At 46.5% G+C, this 18,724-nt stretch overlaps 1 protein-coding gene across 1 annotated transcript in view; it reads right to left on the bottom strand.

Annotated features, from left to right (window-relative positions):
* Nucleotides 1-18,724, bottom strand: part of WDR62 (WD repeat domain 62) — a 63,951-nt gene that overhangs the window by 44,879 nt on the left and 348 nt on the right. Inside the window, exons 2-9 of the mRNA XM_006171685.3 lie at nt 18,624-18,706; nt 12,365-12,456; nt 10,089-10,151; nt 3,414-3,471; nt 3,012-3,182; nt 2,078-2,215; nt 1,431-1,613; nt 532-692 (exon numbers count right to left, since the gene is read on the bottom strand). Of these exons, the coding sequence (XP_006171747.1) occupies nt 532-692; nt 1,431-1,613; nt 2,078-2,215; nt 3,012-3,182; nt 3,414-3,471; nt 10,089-10,151; nt 12,365-12,456; nt 18,624-18,706 (949 nt within the window). The remainder of the gene's footprint in view (nt 1-531; nt 693-1,430; nt 1,614-2,077; nt 2,216-3,011; nt 3,183-3,413; nt 3,472-10,088; nt 10,152-12,364; nt 12,457-18,623; nt 18,707-18,724) is intronic.

Below are 18,724 nucleotides of genomic sequence, written 5' to 3'. Positions count from 1 at the left end.
CTACTCTGAGGTTTTTTCTTTTCTTTTCTCTTCCTTTTTAAAATTTGCTACAGTACACTGACCAGAGAGATAAGAGAAAGAGAGAGGAAGAAATCACCCTACCATGGGACATGGTTGTGCTGCAATCTCTTCTCTATTTCTCCATCCCATTGGGATTTGGGGCACACATGCATGTGTACCTGCCAGGCCCAGGATTAGAACCACACAGTCAGTCATATGGTATCCAGCTGCCTTAACTACCAGGCTATGGAGCAGGTCTACTCCGAGTTTTTCTCCTGTACTACACTTGCCACTATCTGAAATGATTCTGTCTATTCCTTTCTTTGCCCATGGACTGTCTCTGCCCCACCCAGCCTTGCTTTTCATTCTAGAACTTGCCTTGGGACGATGGGCCTTTTCTGCTTTTTTGACTGTGGTAATGCCTGGGCCAAGGGGAATCATAGGTGTTTGAGGAATGGACAGACAGCACAGACAGATGCCAGACAGACGGACTCAGGGGGTTGGGCCCTTCCCTCCCTCTGGCAGCAGTACCTGGGCTCCAGGCCTTGTGCCACGTCGATCCCCAGGTAGTGCGGCTTGGGCATGTTGGCGAGGTACTGCAGGCTGTGGGCCTGAAAGATGCGGACTATCCCATCTGTGCAGCCACAGAAGATGAGGTCCTGGCTGACACAGAGGCAGGAAGACAGGGAGACCTGTAGGAGCAAAGGGGACCCAAGTGGACCTGGTGCTTCAGGTGGCTGGCTCAGGGACGTGGGGACAGACCGAGCAGCCTGGGGCCTCCAGGGAAGACTTTTAGTCTTTAGATGATGTTTAACTAATCAGGAAAGACAGATCATCTTAGAATTCGTCCACATGCCATTAACCCTAAAGGTCACCTCTAGAGGTGAGTCACAAGAGCAGGCTGGGAAAAGCGAGAACCCTGATGCTCCTGCTGACAGCCAAATGGACAACTGGCCCTCGACACAGGAAGACAGCGTGGCCTCAGACCTCAAATAATGAAGAAAATAAGTTCTGCCTCCTTTAGTTTAAAATCTTAAGTATTTTGTGTAGCCTTTTTTGACTAAATGATTAAGCTGGGGGTACCTTAGGTTAAAAAAAAACAATGCAGCCCTCTCCCCAGCCAAGAGCGCTCAATGAATAAAAGTGTGCACTGGATCAGTGATGAGGAAAGTGCTGCAACCCCGCGTCACAGGCCCAGGCACTGTGCGAACTGCCCTACACACATTACCTCGTGTGACTGCCTTGGCAGCTCTGCGGGAAAGCAGCAGTGATTCCCATTTTACGGATGAGGAGCACAAGGCTCGGAGAGGCCACGAGAACCTGTGTGGTTGACGGCCAGCAAGGACACTGCTGAGCACTGCTAGAGACAACACTGACATAGGAAAAGGGATTTCCCCGGGGCGCAGAGGGACGCAGAGGGAGGCTGCTACCTTCAGGTTGATCCACTTCTCCAGCACCCTCTTCTCGTTGAACTGGCAGAGCAGGCCTGAGTAGGACACGCAGAAGGTATTGCCTGCCATCTGGCCCCGGCCACAGGCCACGCCACAGAAGATATTGTTGTGCAGCTCACCCAGGATGCCTGAGCGCCCCACAAGGGGCACCGTGCCTGTCACCTGGGGGCATAGCAGGACATAGTGAGATACTGTCCACACAGCCTAGCCCCCAGCAGGGTCCTGAGAGGCTCCTCATGACCAATCTGACACAGCTGAAGAGAAGGACTCTAAGAAACCCCTCCAAGTGGAGAAGGAAAGAAAAAACAGAACGCACACATCTAGGCAGAGGACAGGAAGGCAGAGGTCCAAGAACAGGGTTTGGCCCAAGGGCATGGTGAGCCCTGACAGGGCTCCTAGTCAGCACCTGGGGAGCAAGCCTGGAAGCAGAAGTTCAACCCCCAAGAGGCCAGATGCCCTCTGAGGTCACTGTTCCCCAGATCTCAGGCAGAGACTGGAGCTGCTGCTGTCACGGACAGTGACTTCTGGACAGAGGGCTGGATGGCAGTGGTCTAAGAATGAGGGCTGGCCAGGGACAGGAAGAGTCCTTGCAAGACGTGGATGAAGCGGCAGGGGCAGAAGCTCACCTTTGTTTCAGTGGCGGCTTCCAAGAACCAGAACCTCACATGCCGGTTCCCAACGGTAACAAAATAGCTGCTGTCCTCTGAGAAGGAGAGGGCGATGACCCTGCATGATACCTTGTTGGAGGCCACCACGATGTCTTTCTGGAAGAATCAGTACAGAGAAGCTCACGCCAGCACCCGTCCCATCAGACTCCCTATGCCTCTGCCCTCAGCCCTGAGTCACCCTGTGCTCTCCGCTTTGTTTCCCTTGGGCCCTCCAGGGAACTGCTTTACAGGGCAACCTGTGTGTGGCACTCAGCATTCCCAGGCTACAGAAGAGGAAGCTGAGGCCTGGAAAGATCCCCATGCAAGCGTAGAGTTCTCCCAAATGCCCAAGCCCTGCAGCCGACATGGTGATGGGGACAGTCACAGCTGAGGTAAGGACAACACGACTGATGGCTGCCACAGCTGGGGTCTCTGGGCCCCACCCTAAGCCTTTCCTGGATAACCCATGGGATCGCCTCAATAGTCCTATGAGGAAAGTGCAGAGGGGGAATGTCACATGCTCCTCCCAAGGTCGCAGAGCCCGTTATGGGCAGAAACAGGGTTTGGTACCCACTTCCACTGACTCTAAGTTCTTGCCTGGCTGTTCCGAAGTCCAGCCTTCCAGTGCAAATCAACTCATTGAAGTCTCACAATTCAGTGAGGTAGACATTATTATATCCATTTTACAGGCTCAGAGAGGTGAAGTCACTTGCCCAAGGTCATGGCTGGTCAATATAATAATAATTACTACAGTTCCACTGGCTGAGATCTTGTGTGCCCTCCAGCAGGGATCAGTGTACAGTAAGTGCACAGTAAATATTCACTGGATGAATGAGCCTTTACCACATTATCTTTTAGCTGTCCCAATGCCAAAGGCTGGCTACCTGCCCAGATGCCACTGACCGGCTCTCACCTTCCAGTCCCAGACGTTGAGGACCATGTCATGCTGGTAGCCCATGGACACGATGTGTTTCATGTTGGGTGAGAAGGCCACACAGGCCACACCATACTTGTGGCCCAGCATCTCCGCCACCTGACTTTTCTCCTCCACGTCCCAGATGCGCACGGCAGGCCTGTGCCCGTTCTGGGGAAGGTGGAGTGGTTACTGCTGCAGGGCTCCATTCCAGGAGGGCTAGAGGGGCTGTCAGGGCTAGAGAGGGCACTGTCACAGAGTGCACCCAAGACCCATCTCCCCCATCTGCCATGGAGCTTTTCTGGCCCAGGAAGGAATAATTCCAGCAACTCCTAGGCGTACTATGAGCAGCGGGAGGCCTTCAAGACCCTCCCCACCTGCTCGATTGTGATTGTGACTCACCTCCCCCGTCACTATGTACTTCCCATCCGGGGAGAAGGCCAGAGCACTCAGAGACTTCCTGCGGACAAAGAAAGTAGTCGATCCTGGTTCAGTCGCAGATGAAGCCAGTTGGACCCCAGCCTGGCTGTGCTCACAGAGAAATCTGCCCACTCCTGGCTTCCAAGCCTCAGAAAAGGCCAAGAGAAGTGAGCCTGGGCAGCTCCCACAGACCCAGAGCTGCCTGTATGCCCAGCCCAGCTCACAGGAAAATGGGCTGGGCAAAGGCCCCTTCCTCCCTAGAATGCCAAACCCAAGTGGGGTGGGCACTGTAATAGAGACCCCACTTTCTTCTCCCTCTGCAGAACTGAGGGTGGGTCTTTACCCTACCCGCCCTGTAATCCTGAGAAGGTCAAACGCTAGAAATAGAACAGACTTGGCCTAACTAAGGCAGCGGTGCTGATGGGAGGACCTGCAGGCATCACACTGAGATAGTCTGCCGCACAGGCTCCACTGCTCAACACTCACCAAGTTCTAGAAAACCTGCAAACGATCCAAATGTTTCTTTCTGATACCCCTAGCTAGCCTGCACAAAGAATCAATGTTTGCATGTTTTCTGCAAAAAGACTCACTGTTCTGATTGTGTTTTTTTTTTTTTTCTCTCTCTCTCTCCACTCTCTTGTTTTTGAAGTGACAGAGTACATGCATCCACCAGAGCGAAATGAGGAGACAGAGAGAGAGGGAGTGGGAGATGGAGAGGGAGAAAGCACCCTCCAAGGTGGGGATGTCTCACACAGAAATCCCTTCTCCTCCATTTCTCCATCCTGTTGAGATTTTGGAAACACATGCACATGTGCCTGTCATGTTTTTTCAAGCCACTGGGGCTGGGATTCGAACCATGGAAAGCCATGTGGGATCCAACTCCTTTAGCTACCAGGCCATAGGGCTGGCCTGTGATATATGCATATATGTATGTATCAACAGAGGGAATGTGCACTTGCCAGAGAGAGAAAACACAGGGAGAGAGAGGAGAAAGCACTCCACCATGAGAACGGTCAAGTTGGAATCCCTTCTCCCCCATCTTTCCCCCCTTTCAGAAGTTTGGGCATGTGTGCACTTGCAACCGGTGTGTTTCTCAAGCCACTAGGTCTGAGACTTGAACTGTGTGGTTGGTCATGTGAGATCTAGCTGCCTTAATCCCCAGCCATAGAGCTGGCCCAATGTACCCATTTTATGTGTGTGTGTATGTGTGTGTGTGTGTGTGTATGTGTGTGTGTGTGTGTATGTGTGTGTGTGTGTATACTGAGTTTTTGATATAGGGCACATGCACTCACAAGAGAGAGAAAAAGTGAGAAATTACGTTCTCATGGGGATTGCCACGCCAAAATCCCTTTTCCATTCTCTTGGAATTTTGGGCACTCAAGTACACATGCGCAATGTGTTTTTCCTTTTTTTTTAAATTATTTTATTTAATTTTATTTATTCATTCATTTATTTTCATTTGACGAGAGAGAGAGAGAGAGAGAGAGCAAGCAAGCCACCAGGTCTGGGACTCAAACCATGGTCGGCCATGTGGGAGTGTCCAGCATGTGATGGTTACATCACGCCCCCTCTGGTCCCCATGCAATGTGTTTTTCAAACTGCCGAGTCTGGGACTCAACTGCATAGTTGGCCATGTGGGATCCAGCTGTCTTAACTTCCATGCCACCTGCTGGTCCCAGCCAATGTGCTAATTTTAATTTCCTGAGTTTTGTTGGCTATACAGTGGTTTTCAAGGATTATACCATAATCTTTTTTTGTAAGAAATACGCACTATAATATGTTCATAGATGTGTATATATCAGTTTTGCTTGCTATTTAAAGTTTTTAAATTAATTAAGATCTGTAATGAATCAATAAAATGTGGGGGGAAAAGGCATGGAAAACAACTGTAGATACCAGAGACAGTGTGGGAGGAAGGAGGAAATTGGCAGAGTGGGGGAGGTAGAGAATCAAGAGGGGGGAAGAAAAGCAAAATATATAAGGAAAGAGAAATAGAAAATGATTTGTTGATGATAACATGTATGGTTATATCCTTGATTCAGCCAATATACAATGTATTCTAGATAAAAAAATCTTGTTTTGTATACTGTATTGATGTACCGTGAATGAATATAAATAAATAAATTTTTTAAAAAAGAAATACACACTATAGTCTTAAGAGATACAGGGGTAAAACATCTACAGCTTATGCTCAACTAGTTCAGAAAAAACAGTTCATCTCAAATAGTTCAGAAAAAATACGGTAAAGCAAATGTGGCAAAATATTAACATTTGGGAAATATGAATGAAAAGAATACAGGAATCTTTTATACTATTCTTATAAGTCTGAAATCACTTCCATTTAAAAAGTTTAAAATTTGGGCCAGCAGGTGGCATGGTGGTTAAGAAGCTGGATTCCTGAACTGAAGATTCTCTGCCCAGACTTCACCCTCCTGACCCTAACAGCTGGTAGGACAGGCCGATTGCAAGCCATCTACATTTGAGCTCTGAGCAGCCCCTTTCAGGGACTAGATCTAGCAGAGTCAAAGTAATCCTCAATTCCCACGGAATCTGCTGCATAAAAGGAGAAAAGTGTAACTTCAGAGAGATTACAGAACACCTCCTGTACACCTCTGAATGCTCAGATTTAACTCCAAAAATTAGGAAAAGATGTATAATCCATCAGATGACCAGAAACCACCACAAAGGCACAAGAAATATGAGAAGCCAAGAAAATATCTCTCCCCCAAGGGAAAAGAATAACTTCTCATCCTCCATAGACAATACAAAGGAACTCAAGGAAATGTCAGATAAAGAATTGATAATATTTATAGTGACAAACCTAACAGAGATGCAAGAGAGGAGAGACAACAAACTCCAAAAGATGAAGGGGGAAAGAGACGACGAGTTCCATGACGAGTTCCAGGAGGTGAGGAAGTTCTTGTAGGATCTGAAAGAGGGAATATGCTCCTTAAAAAAGAATCAAATGGAATTGCTAGAGATGAAAGCTGTAATACAGGAAATCAAAACCTCCCTTAAAAGTATTTAAAAGCAGGTTAGATCATGTAGAAAATCGAATCTCAAATGTAGGAGACAGAACCTCTGACCTAGAAAAATTCACCAAAATGACTGAGAAAATGCACCCCCCCTCCGAAATTAGAATAATATACAAGAAATGCTGGATACCATTAAATGCCCAAACATCCAGATAATCAGTATCCCAGAAGGTGAAGAAACTAATAAAGGCACTGATAATCTGTTCCATGAAATCCTGGAAGAAAATTTTCCAAACCTAGAGAGGCATTCAAATATCCAGACCCAAGGAATACAAAGGACCCCACATAGAATCAAACCAAGAATATCTTCTCCAAGGCACATCATAGCCAGATTGGTCAAAACCACAGGATACTAAAATTGGCAAAAGAAAAATGTCAAGTTACTTTCAAAGGATATCCCATCAGGCCAACGGGCAAAAGTCTCACTGGAAACAGTGTAAGCAAGGAAAGAATGGGAAAATATATTCAAAGTGTTAAGTGAAAAACAATGTCAACCAAGAATACTGAACCCAGCAAGATAATCCTTTATATGGGAAGAAAAGACAAAAATATTCTCAGATAAACAAAACCTGAAAGAATTTACCAACACCAGACCAGCTCTCCAGAAAGTTCTGAAGGGAGTGCTATACCACAAAAACTAAAGTCAGACACACAGAAATAAGAGTACAAAAAACAAAACAAAACAAAACAAAAACAACAACAACAACAACAAAAAAAACAGTCAAGAGAATGGCCAACTTAATGGTAGAGACAAGTCTGGAAAGATCAATAATAATGTTGAATGGTAATTTCCAAAATTTAAACAGATAGATCAGGCCACAGTAGCACTGCAAATTCAACAGAAGAGAGATTAATTACATGAGACTGAACTGGTGAAATAGAATTTTATGACTTTTGACTAAAACATTACTAATTTTCTTCTAAGTTTTGTTTTATAGATTTTGGGATTTTTGTCTTCTCTTGAACTATTGATAGGTTCATATACCTACAGTTTGAAATGAATCCTAGCCTTTCTCCTGGCTTTAAGCCTTAAGCAAATTTCTCTTAACATTTTTTGATTTTGATATATTAAAACTAAAACTATTTTTCTTGAAATTAAAAAAAAATGCATAAAAAATACTTATTTAATGACTGTAGTAAGCTATACAGCCCCAGTTAGGTGCTACTTTATAGTCTGGTTATTCTACTCACTGAGCTTTATGCCTAAAGTCAGACATGTGTTCATAGATATGTATATATCAACTGCACTTGCTATTGGAAGCATTTAGATTAATTAAGATCTTTTTTTTTTTGGAGAGGTTTTCGCTATAGGGCGCGTGCGCTCGACAGACAGAGAGAGACATAGAGATTGAAAGCAAGAAATCACTCTTCAGAGGGGATGGTCACACCGCAGTCCCTTCTCCTCCATTCTCCTCTCGGGATCTTTGGCACACACGCACGCGCCTGGCGTGAGTTTTAAGCCACCGGGTCCGGGACGCGAACCGTGGTTGACCACATGGTAGTCCAGCTACATAGGCATTACGCTAACTGCTGGTTCCCATAATTAAGATATTTTGTGAATCATTAAAATGTGAAAAAAAAAAAATTAATATGGAAGGGAGGGAAGGAGGGGAAAGGGGAAGGAAAGAAGGGGCAAAAGTATGCTTAGTTGACAAAAAATAAGAAGCTCTTAGCTAAGTATAATATATAGTAATATCCTTGTCTTGACTAACATGCATGGTATTTGTGTTCCTCCCTCTAACCCTCTGTCTCTGGTCAAAGAAAAAAATAAATGAATGAATAAATAAAATAAAATAAATAAGTATTTTAAAAAATAAATAAAAATAAATAAATAAATAAAACCTGCAAACATAAAAAAAAAAAAGAAACAAGAAATGAAAAATTATTTGTTGATGATAACATGTATGGTAATATCCTTGACAGCAATATACAGTGTATTCTGGATGAAAAAAAAATCTCATTTTGTATGTTGTAATGATGTACAATGAATAAATGTAAATAAATAATAATAATAAAAAAGACGCTGGACTCCCAACTCGAACTGCCAACTGCAGTTCAAGTCCCAGACTTGGTGGCTTGAAAATCATGCCAACATGTGTGCATGCATGCCCAACATCCCAGGAGAAGAATGGAGGAAAAGGGACTACAGCACAGCCATCTCCCCTGAGAGGGTGATTTTTCACTTTCTTTTTCTCTGTCTCTGTATCTCTCCAGCAAGCAAATGGGTCCTATGGCAAAAACCTAAAAATAAAAATAATAAATAAGTAAAAAAATATAGTCTGTATGCTACTGGCATGTGAGTGTTGCCTTGAGGATGCTCTTACAACTGGAGGCAGGGATTTCATTTCCAGAGAAGTACAAGGCTCAGAACAAAGTCTCTCAACTGATAAACACTTGAGCCAGGATTAAAACCCAGCTCTGTCCAAAAAGCCACCTCTACAAAGGAATCTCTATCTGCCAAATAAGAGGGACCGGCTATAGTTCAAGGACCACATCTTAGGGACTGCAGTGGAGGGAGAAAAGCCACACTGATATGTCTACCTGGAGAAGCTGCTGAAGCTGCTGAGACTGAGCTATGTCTGGAGTGATGGAGGCTGCCTCCCAGAGGTCAGAGGCCTACTGGGACTATTCACCCAAGCCAACAGTGATTCATCAGCCCCAAAGCAGAGGGTTCCAATCTGGGCCCGCTCATGGCCAAGGGTCTTCCCCAGTAAACTTGCAGCTGGAAGAAGATTTTTCTAAAACCCTAACCACGTTCATTCATTCATTCAGTTGTTCAGGAAACAGCAAGTGCCACCAATGTGCCAGTCACTGCTCTAAATGCTAGAGACACTGGAATGAACTGAGAGAAGGTCCCTGCCCTCAGAGAGCTCACACTGCAGGAGGGAGACAGACCAGGATATCGTCAAGGAGGAAACTAGACAGCATTTCACAAAGGATCACATTCTGTGGAGAGCTGCAGAGCAGGGAAAGGAGAGCATGCTGGGGCCTGGGGGAGTGGAAAGCATATCCCCGGCCTGAGAATACTCTCTGATGGCTTCTCTTTACATTTAATATGAAACGCAGCCCCTCAAGGCTCACGAGGCCCACATGGTGTGGCTCCTGCCTGTTGCAGCCTCACCTCCTGCCCTACTCCCAACACTTGGATTCTTGGCTGCTCCTCAAGCCATCAGGGGTTCTTAAGCTTTTGCGCTTGCGTTGCCCCTGCCTGGAGTACTCTCCTCACCTTCACATGGCTCGCCCCCTTTTCACTGGAGACCTTGTTGAGCCCTCTGATACAGCTTTCCCTCCATTCTCTGCCCACAAGCCTATCCTAACATATCCCCATCATTTCCTGCTTGGAACTAATCAGGATCAGCTAGTAATGTGCTGACTGGGTGTTAGTCGGCCTCCCTAGTGGGCTCTCAGCTAGAGAGCAGAGAGTCTTGTCTCTTGTTCACCACTCTGTCCCCAGCACCTGGAGTAGCCCTGGGCATATAGCAGACCCTTGGTGAGTGCTGCTGAACTGACAGGTCAGGGAAGGAGCGGGTGATCTACCCACAAGAATTTCCAAGCTATGTGAGGAAAGGGGGAGGGACCAAGACCCAGGTCCCATCCCTCTGGAGGCCCAGGCCCCGCCTACCTGGCAGTATTACAGATGTGCTGCTGCTTGTTCTCCTTGGGGTTCAAAATCACCACCACACAGCTGAGGAGAAAGAAGAAAATAAGCCTAAACTGGGGGGAGTACTGGAGTCCACAGGTGATTCTATTCCCAACAGAAAAGCCCACACATAAACAAGTCACCCTTTAAACACAAGATTTTCTTTGTGGCCTCCTCTTCTTCCAGGTATTTATGCTGAGAATTCTGGAGCACTTAAAATTACTATTTTTTTCTTTATTAAGATTTTTTTTTACCAGAGACCAGCAGTTAGTGTAGTGGCTATGTCACTGGACTCCCATGTAGTCAACCGTGGTTCGAGTCCCGGACCCGGTGGCTTAAACTCACGCTGGGCCCGGGCACATGTGTGTGCGTGCCCAAGATCCCGAGAGGAAAAGGAGGAGAAGGGATTGTGGCCAGGTCATCCCTCCTGGGGGCTGATTTCTCGCTTTCTGTCTCTCTGTCTCTCTCTGTCTTTCTGGTGAGCGCACGTGCCCTATAGCAAAAACCTCTCCAAAAAAAGAAAAAGAAAAAAAAAAAAAAGATTTTTAGGGTGTGTGCACTTGCCAGAGGGAGAGGGAGGGAAAAGTGAGAAATCAGCCCTCAGGGAGACGGCCATGCTGCAATCCTTTCTCCTGCCGTAATCCTTTCTCCTGCAGTCTCCTATCAGGATTGGGGGCACATACACACATGTGCCAGTGTGATTTTCAAGCTACTGGGTCTGGAGCTTGAACCGCAGTCAGCCATGTGGGAGCCTAGAGTTGTAACCACTACACCACCTGCTGGCCTCTACATTATGCATACTCTTTTCTAAAAAAAAAAAAAGCAATAATAATTTTCTTTCTTATTATTTTTAAATTGTGCAAAGGGCACATGTACTCATCAGAGAGAGAGAGAGAGAGGGGGAAAGTAAGAAAGCAAGCCACCAGGTCAGGGACTCAAATTGTGGTTGGCCGTGTGGAGCCCAACACTCAAACACTATGCCACCTGCTGGTCCCATTATGTATATTCTTTTTTTTAATTTTTTTTTAGTTTTATATGCATTTAATAGTTTACCAATCGGCTTTATTTTTAATTAAAAAATTATTTAATTTCTTTATTTTAATTTGACCAGAGAGGTACAGAATGAGAGAAAGCGAGAGATAGAAAGTGAGAAAGCAAGACACCAGGTCTAGGACTTGAACTGTGGTCAGCCATGTGGGAGTCCAGCGCCCTTAACCACCACACCACCTGCTGGGCCCCCCATTATGTATATTCTTAAATAGATATTGTCACTTCCTCCACGAAGACTATTCTGGTAGGCTCTCAGCTAAACCTCTTTAAACCCTCAGAACTGCCAGCTGGGGTCAGGTCTCCTTGGGCCCATTTCATAGATGAGGAAACTGAAGGCCAGAGAGAAGTCCTTTGTCCAGGTGACCTAGCAGGTCAGGGATGCAGCAGCTATGTGACTCCACTCCTGTCAGAGTCAAAATTCCACCTCTGTCCTCTATCTTGGACTGCTGCCCGAAGACTCACTAATGGCTACTGTTCAGTGGGACTTACTAGGGGTCTGTCTTGCTGCCTTGCTGGGGATCCCTTCAGTGCCCAGAACAGTGCTAGGCTAGATCAGTGTTTGTGGAATCTACTCCAGTCCTCTCAACTCCCCAAGCAGAAGGTATCACTAGCTCTGTTTTATAGAGGAATACATACAGGGTCAGAGAAGGGCATGAATGATAAAGCTGGGACACAAGACCAGGTTATCTAGCACCGCAGTTTGGGTTCTAACCACCTCTCTCTCCCAGAATTGCTGCCACCTCCCACCCGTAGTCAAAATTTAGTGCACAGGGGACCAGCAGTTAGCGTAATAGCTATGTCGCTGAACTCCCATGTAGCCGACAGTGATTCGCATCCCGGACCCGGTGGTTTAAACTCACGCTGGGCGCATGTGTGTGCATGCCCAAGATCCCGAGAGGAGAATGGAGAAGGGATTGCGGCATGGCCATCCCCTTTGGGCGGTGATTTCTCACTTTCTGTGTCTCTGTCTATCTGGCGAGCGCACGCGCCCTATAGCAAAAACCTCTCAAAAAAAAAAAAAATTAGTGCTCACTATATGCCAGGCACTATACTAGACGCAGATGAGCCTGTGAGTCCTCTCCACGGCCCTCGGAGGTAGGCATTATCCACATTCTACACATGGGAAAGAAGAGGCCCAGAAAGATTCACTGAGGACTTCCGGCTCCAAGTTCCCTAGCAATGCTAAGGAATGCCAACCATTCACTTACCCTGCCAGGTAGGCCACGTGGCCTGTGCTAGGGTCACAGGTTAGGCCACTACTGTTCTGGGCTGTGATGCCAAGCACCTTCTCGAGTGACACCTGCAAAGAGAAGGCCCAAGTCAGAAGCACCTGCCCCCACAGGTCCCACATGGCAAGGTCGCCTTGGCCACCCACTCAGTTCCTGCTGCATTTAATGCACACACACCCCACTGAGCTGTTGTAGTCAGGCTACCGGCCAGGAGCCACCATTTATTCTTCTCAACATTCCTTGACAAATGCATAGGGCCAGGGCCTGGAAGGTGAAGGACATAGAATGGTAAGGAAGCCCGATAAAAACTTTGCCTTCCTGGCTCATGTTCTGGTGGTGCAGGGGATGGAGGAATGGAAACGGAACAGAAGAAATATGTAAATTAAATGATAGGTAAAGATAAGAGCAATTAAAAAAAAATAAAGCAAGACAGGAGGTTAGGAGGACAAGAGAAGCGGAAAAATACAGAAGCAAGGAAGTGACCTTTGGGACCAGCAGTTGGTTGCTATAGGGCGCTTGTGCTCACCAGACAGACAGAGAAAGACAGAGAGACAGAAAGCGAGAAATTACCCCCCCAGGGGGATGGCCACGCCGCAATCCTTTCTCCTCCATTCTCCTCCTGGAATCTTGGGCACACACGCATATGCGCCCAGCGCGAGTTTAAGCCACCGGGTCCGGGACGCGAACCGCGGTTGACTACATGGGAATCCAGCGACATAGCCATTACGCTAACTAGGCTCCCATGTAGTCGACCATGGTTTGAGTCCCAGACCTGGTGGCTTAAACTAACGCCGGGCGTGTGTGCATGCATGCCCAAGATCCCAAGAGGAGAACAGAGAAGGGATTATGGTGGCTTTCTGTCTCTGTTTCTGTTTGTCTTTCTGGCAAGCGCATGCACCCTATAGCAAAAACCCCTGGGGGAAAAAAAAAAAGGTGACCTTTGAATAAGTTTCTAAGTACTTTTTTAGAAAAAAATATTTACTTAGGGACCAGCAGGTGGTATAATGGTTACATGGCTGGATTTCCACATGGTGACTGTGGTTTGAGTCCCAGACCTGCTGTCTTGAAACTCAGGCTGGGTGTGCGTGTGCCCAAAACCCCGAAAGGAGAATTAAAGAGAAGGAGCTGTGGCATGGCCATCCTCCCTGGAGGGTGATTTCTCACTTTCTGTCTCTCTAGTGAGCACACGTGCTCTACATCAAAAATCCTTCTTGGGACCAGCAGTTAGCGTGATGGCTATGTTGCTGGATTCCCATGTAGTCGACCATGATTTGAGTCCCAGACCTGGTGGCTTAAACTCATGCCGGGCACTTGTGCATGCGTGCCCAAAATCCTGAGAAGAGAATGGAGGAGAAGGGATTGCGGTGTGGTCATCCCCCCTGGGGAGTGATTTCTTGCTTTCTGTCTCTCTATCTCTCTCTGTCTCTCTGGTAAGTGCACGTGCCCTGTAGCCAAAACCTCTACAAAAAAAAAAAAAGGATTTATTATTATTTTAAATATTTTTAAATTAATTAATTTTTTAGAATTATTTTATTTAACTTTATTAATTAATTTTATTTGACCAGAGAGGGACAGAGAGAGAGAGAGGAAAAGTGAGAAAGCAAGACACCAGGTCCTGGGACTTGAACTGAGGTTGGCCATGTGGGAGTCCAACACCTTAACCACCATGCCACCTGCTAGCCTCATATTTTTTCATTATTTTAAAAGTTTGCTATAGGGCATGTGTGCTCACTAGAGGGAAGGTAAGAAAGCAAGCCACCAGGTCCAGAACTTGAACCACAGCCAGCCATGTGGGAGTCCAGCACCTTAACCACCATGTCACCTGCTAGCCCCAGTACTTTTTTTTTAATTGCCAGTGGTACATGTGTACTCACCAGAAAAGAAAGATAAAATGCCCCCAATGGGCATGGTCCCACTACAATCCTTTTCCCTCCATTCCTTCTTCCTGTCAGGATTTTGAGTATGCACGCACACATATCCAGCATGTCTTTCAAGTCAGAGTTCAAACCACAGTCAGCTGTGTGGGATCCAGGTCCTAAGAAACAGTGCTTAACTGCTGTGCTATGGGGCTGGCCTTCTAAGAACTTTTACATGGATGAAAGATGAATTCCCGCAACCACCCAAGGAAGAAGGCATTATTATCACCCCTATTTCACAGATAAGGACATTGAGGCCTAGGCAATCTGGATCTAAAGCCAGCACTTTTGGTCCTATAGGGGAGACAGCAGCGAGCAAAAGTAGACACTGTTCCTTCATCAAATTTACAGGCTACAAGTTTCAACAAGTAAAGAAACAAGTGAATAATCACATTTAAAACTGTAAAAACTGGGCCAACTCTGTAGCATGGTGGTAATGTGCCATTCAAGAGAAGCCAGATTCGGGACCAGCAGTTGGCGTAATGGCTATGTCACTGGATTCCCATGTAGTCGACCGCGGTTCGCGTCCCGGACCCGGTGACTTAAACTCGCGCTGGGCGCATGTGCGTGTATGCCCAAGATTCCAGGAGGAGAATGGAGGAGAAAGGATTGCGGCGTGGCCATCCCCCTGGCGGGGTAATTTCTCGCTTTCTGTCTCTCTGTCTTTCTCTGTCTGTCTGGCGAGCACAAGCGCCCTATAGCAAAAACCTCTAAAAAAAAAAAAGAAAAAGAAAAAAGAGAGAGAGAGAGAGAAGCCAGATTCCACATAGCAGCAGGGTTAAAATCCTAGTCTGGTCAGCCTGCAATGTACTGGGCACACACATGAGTGCCCAAGAGCCAGTGGACTACAAGAAAGGGATTGTAGATGACCAGACCCTGGGGAGGGTGCTCATTTCTCTCTCTCTGTTTTTCATGTACACATGCATGGGCTCTATCATGAATAAGGGAAAAAAAATTGGGGGCTAGCAGATAGTATGGAGGTTAAGGCACTGGATCCCACATGGCTGACTGCATGGTTCTTGTCCTAGACTCATGGAAAATTACACCAGGTGTGTGTATGCCCAAAACCCTAAGGGGAGGCTTGAAGGAGAAGGGATTGTGGTGTGACTATCCCCTGGTGGGTAATTTCTCACTTTCCTTTTTATTTTTTTGGAGAGAGAGATTTTTGCTTTAGGATGCATGCCCTCACCGGAGAGACAGAAAGTGAGAAATCACTCCTCAGGAAGATGGCCACACCGCAATCCCTTCTCCATTCTCCTCTTGAGACTTTGGACACACATGCACACATTCCCGGCATGAGTTTTAAGTTGCTGGGTCCAGGATTTGAGCCACAGTTGACGTGAGAGTCCAGCGATGTAACCATTATGTCATCTGCTGGTCCCTCTTCTTCTCTCTCTCTCTGGCTAGCGCACATGTCCTAAAACAAAACTAAAGAAAGAAATTTGAAAAATATTATAAAAAACTCAAAGCAAAATAAATCAAACGGGCCAGACTCCATTCACAGTTGATTAAATAATTTATGTAGAGTATGTTTTATGTATTATCAGATTTTTAAAAATTTAATTAATTTTCTCCCCTACAGGGCACATATGCTCTCTGCAGAGACAGAGAGAGGGAAAGTGAGAAAACACCTCTCATGGAGGTGATCATGCTGTAATCCCTTCTCCATCTCTTCCTCCACAGGGCTCTTGAGTACACATGCACATGGGCCCAGTGTGTGTTCTTTTTCTTTTTAAAAGAATTATTTTATTTAACTATATTTATTTAGAGGGACAGAGCAAGAATGAGAGAGAAAGAGAGAGAGGGAAAGTGAGAAAGTAAGCCTCCAGGTCCAAGACTCAAACCGCATTTGCCCATGTGGGAGTCCAGTGCCCTTAACCTCCACGCCACCACCTGACCCCCTCACCCCCCCAGCATATTTTTCAAGCTTCAGGTTCAGGACTCAAATTGCAGGGTCAGTCACGTGGGATCCAGCCACCTCAACTACTGTGTCACTAGCTGCCCCCAAAATTGTGGCATTTTTGTATTTTGAAGAAACTAGTTGTTTGGAGAGGTTTTTGCTAAAGGGCGCATGCGCTTGCCAGAAAGACAGAGACAGAAAGCAAGAAATCACCCCCTGGGGGGACGGCCATGCTGCAATCCCTTCTCCTCCATTCTCTCTGGATCTTGGGCACACACGCACACATGCTTGGTGTGAATTTAAGCCACCAGGTCCGGGACTCGAACCGTGGTCGACTACATGGGAGTCCACTGACATAGCCATTATGCCAATTGCTGGTCCTCAAGCAAGTCCTTGACCTCAGAATTGAAAGCTGAATAAAGGATAACAACAGTTAATGTTTATTGAACATTTACCAGAGCCAGGCACTGTTCAAATACCTACAACTGTACTGCTTTATTTACTTACTTGTAAACTTAATTATTTTTTGGAGATATTTTTGCTATAAGTGCATGCACTCACCAGAGAGACAGAGAGAGAGAAAGTGAGGAAATTATTCCTCAGGGGAGATGGCCATGCAACAATCCCTTTTCCTCCATCCACGCACATACACCTGGCATAAGTGTCAAGCTCCTGTATGGGGGACTCAAAGAATGTTCAACCACATGGGAGTCCAGCACCCTAACTATTATGTCACCTGCTGGCCCCTGTATTGATTTATTTCATGCTCACAATAACACTATGATATAGTTACTTGTCATCATCATGATCTTCATCTACAGATGAGGAAATAGAGGTTCAGAGGGGTTGCCCACACAGGAGCCGGGCAAGGATTCTACCACAGACAATCCAGCCATGATATTCATGTTGTTCACTCCATCAGACAGCGTTACTGAGCATTAGTATAACTGGTCATTTTTAGACTAGGTTTTTTTGCAAGCCAGATGGAGTCTGTGCTGATAAACAAGTAAAATAAATAAATGACATTTATCTAAAATGCACAACAATAATGACAGCATTAGCTAATACTAACAAGAGTTCCTGCTATGTACCAGGTGTGTTTTAAATGCTAAAGATAACTAAGCTTGGTACCAGCAGATGGCGTAATGGTTACATCGCTGGACTCTCAAGTAGCTGACCATGGTCTGAGTTCCAGATGTGGTGGCTTAAACTCACGCCGGGCGTGTTTGTGTGCATGCCCAAGATCCCGAGAGGAGAATGGAGGAGAAGGGATTGCTGCGTGGCCATTCCCCTGGGGGGTAATTTCTTGCTTTCTGTATCTCTGTCTCTTTCTGGCGAGCGCACGCGCCACATAGCAAAAACAAACAAACAAGCAAACAAACCAAAAAAAAACCTCACACTTGGGCGCATGTACATACAGGCCCAAAATCCCAAGAGAATGGAGAAGAAGGGATTGCAGCATGGCAATCCTGGGAGGCCATCCCCCCGGGGGGTGATTTCTCGCTTTCTGTCTCTCTCTCTCTCTGTCTGGCGAGTGCACGCGCCCTATAGCAAATAAACAAACAAACAGCCTCTCCAAAAAAAACCTTTTTTTTTTTCTAAGCTCATTTAATCCTCACAAACACCCTGTGCGGGATTCCTACATTATTATTCTCTTTTAATTTTTTTTCCAGGATGAAATCATCATTATTCTCACTAACAGATGAGGAAATTGGGGCCCAGAAGAGCTCATAACCTGCTAGAATAGAATTAAGGTTTAAACTCAAGAAGTATGCCTCTGAATTTGCTATTGATATACTCCCACAAACGCAGTGTAAGAGCTCATATGCACTTGAAGAATACACGAAATAAGGGCTATGAAGTACAGGCCCTGGGTGAGACTAGGTGGATGTCTGCCTTAGACTGGACTTCAGGAAGGCATCACGGTAGGGATGAATATTCAAGCTGAGACTTGAGGGATGGAAAGGAGCCAACCAGGTAGACTGCAGGTAAAAACTCAGGCAGAGGAATCACCAAATACAAAAGTTGGGAAACAGAAAAGAACTTGGAATCTCAGGAAAACAGAAAGCAAGACAATGTGACTGAACCTTGATGACAGGACATGGGAAGTACTGCCAGACAGGCGGGCAGGAGTCACTAGTCCAGAGTCCTGCAGCCCGAAGTGGGTAATATACCATAAATCAGCAGGCAGCATTAATGCACAGAGCAGACAGGAAATACCAGCAGCTGTATATATACACTTTCGGACAGGAAAAGTGGGAGGGGCACGGGATAAAGGGGCGGGACCTGGGACAAGAGGCGTGGCCCGGGAGCAACCAGAGGGGACTAGGTGAGGTCTGATGGGCGGGACCAAGGATTTGTGGGCGGGACCAGGGGCGGCCCAGCGAAGCCGGGAACTGGAGTAGGACGAGCAGCTCCTCACCCGGTTCTGCACCGTGTCCTCGGGCGCCGGCGGTAGTCGCGTCCGCCGCCGCAGGCAGAGAGGTGGGGCCGGGGGCGGGGAGGGCAGACCCCCCCCGGCCC

Source organism: Tupaia chinensis, unplaced genomic scaffold (assembly GCF_000334495.1).
Source record: "Tupaia chinensis unplaced genomic scaffold, TupChi_1.0 Scaffold149922_1, whole genome shotgun sequence".
NCBI lineage: Eukaryota > Metazoa > Chordata > Mammalia > Scandentia > Tupaiidae > Tupaia > Tupaia belangeri.
The sequence above is the reverse complement of the archived record's forward strand: the minus strand, read 5'-3'. Positions and strand labels throughout refer to the sequence as shown.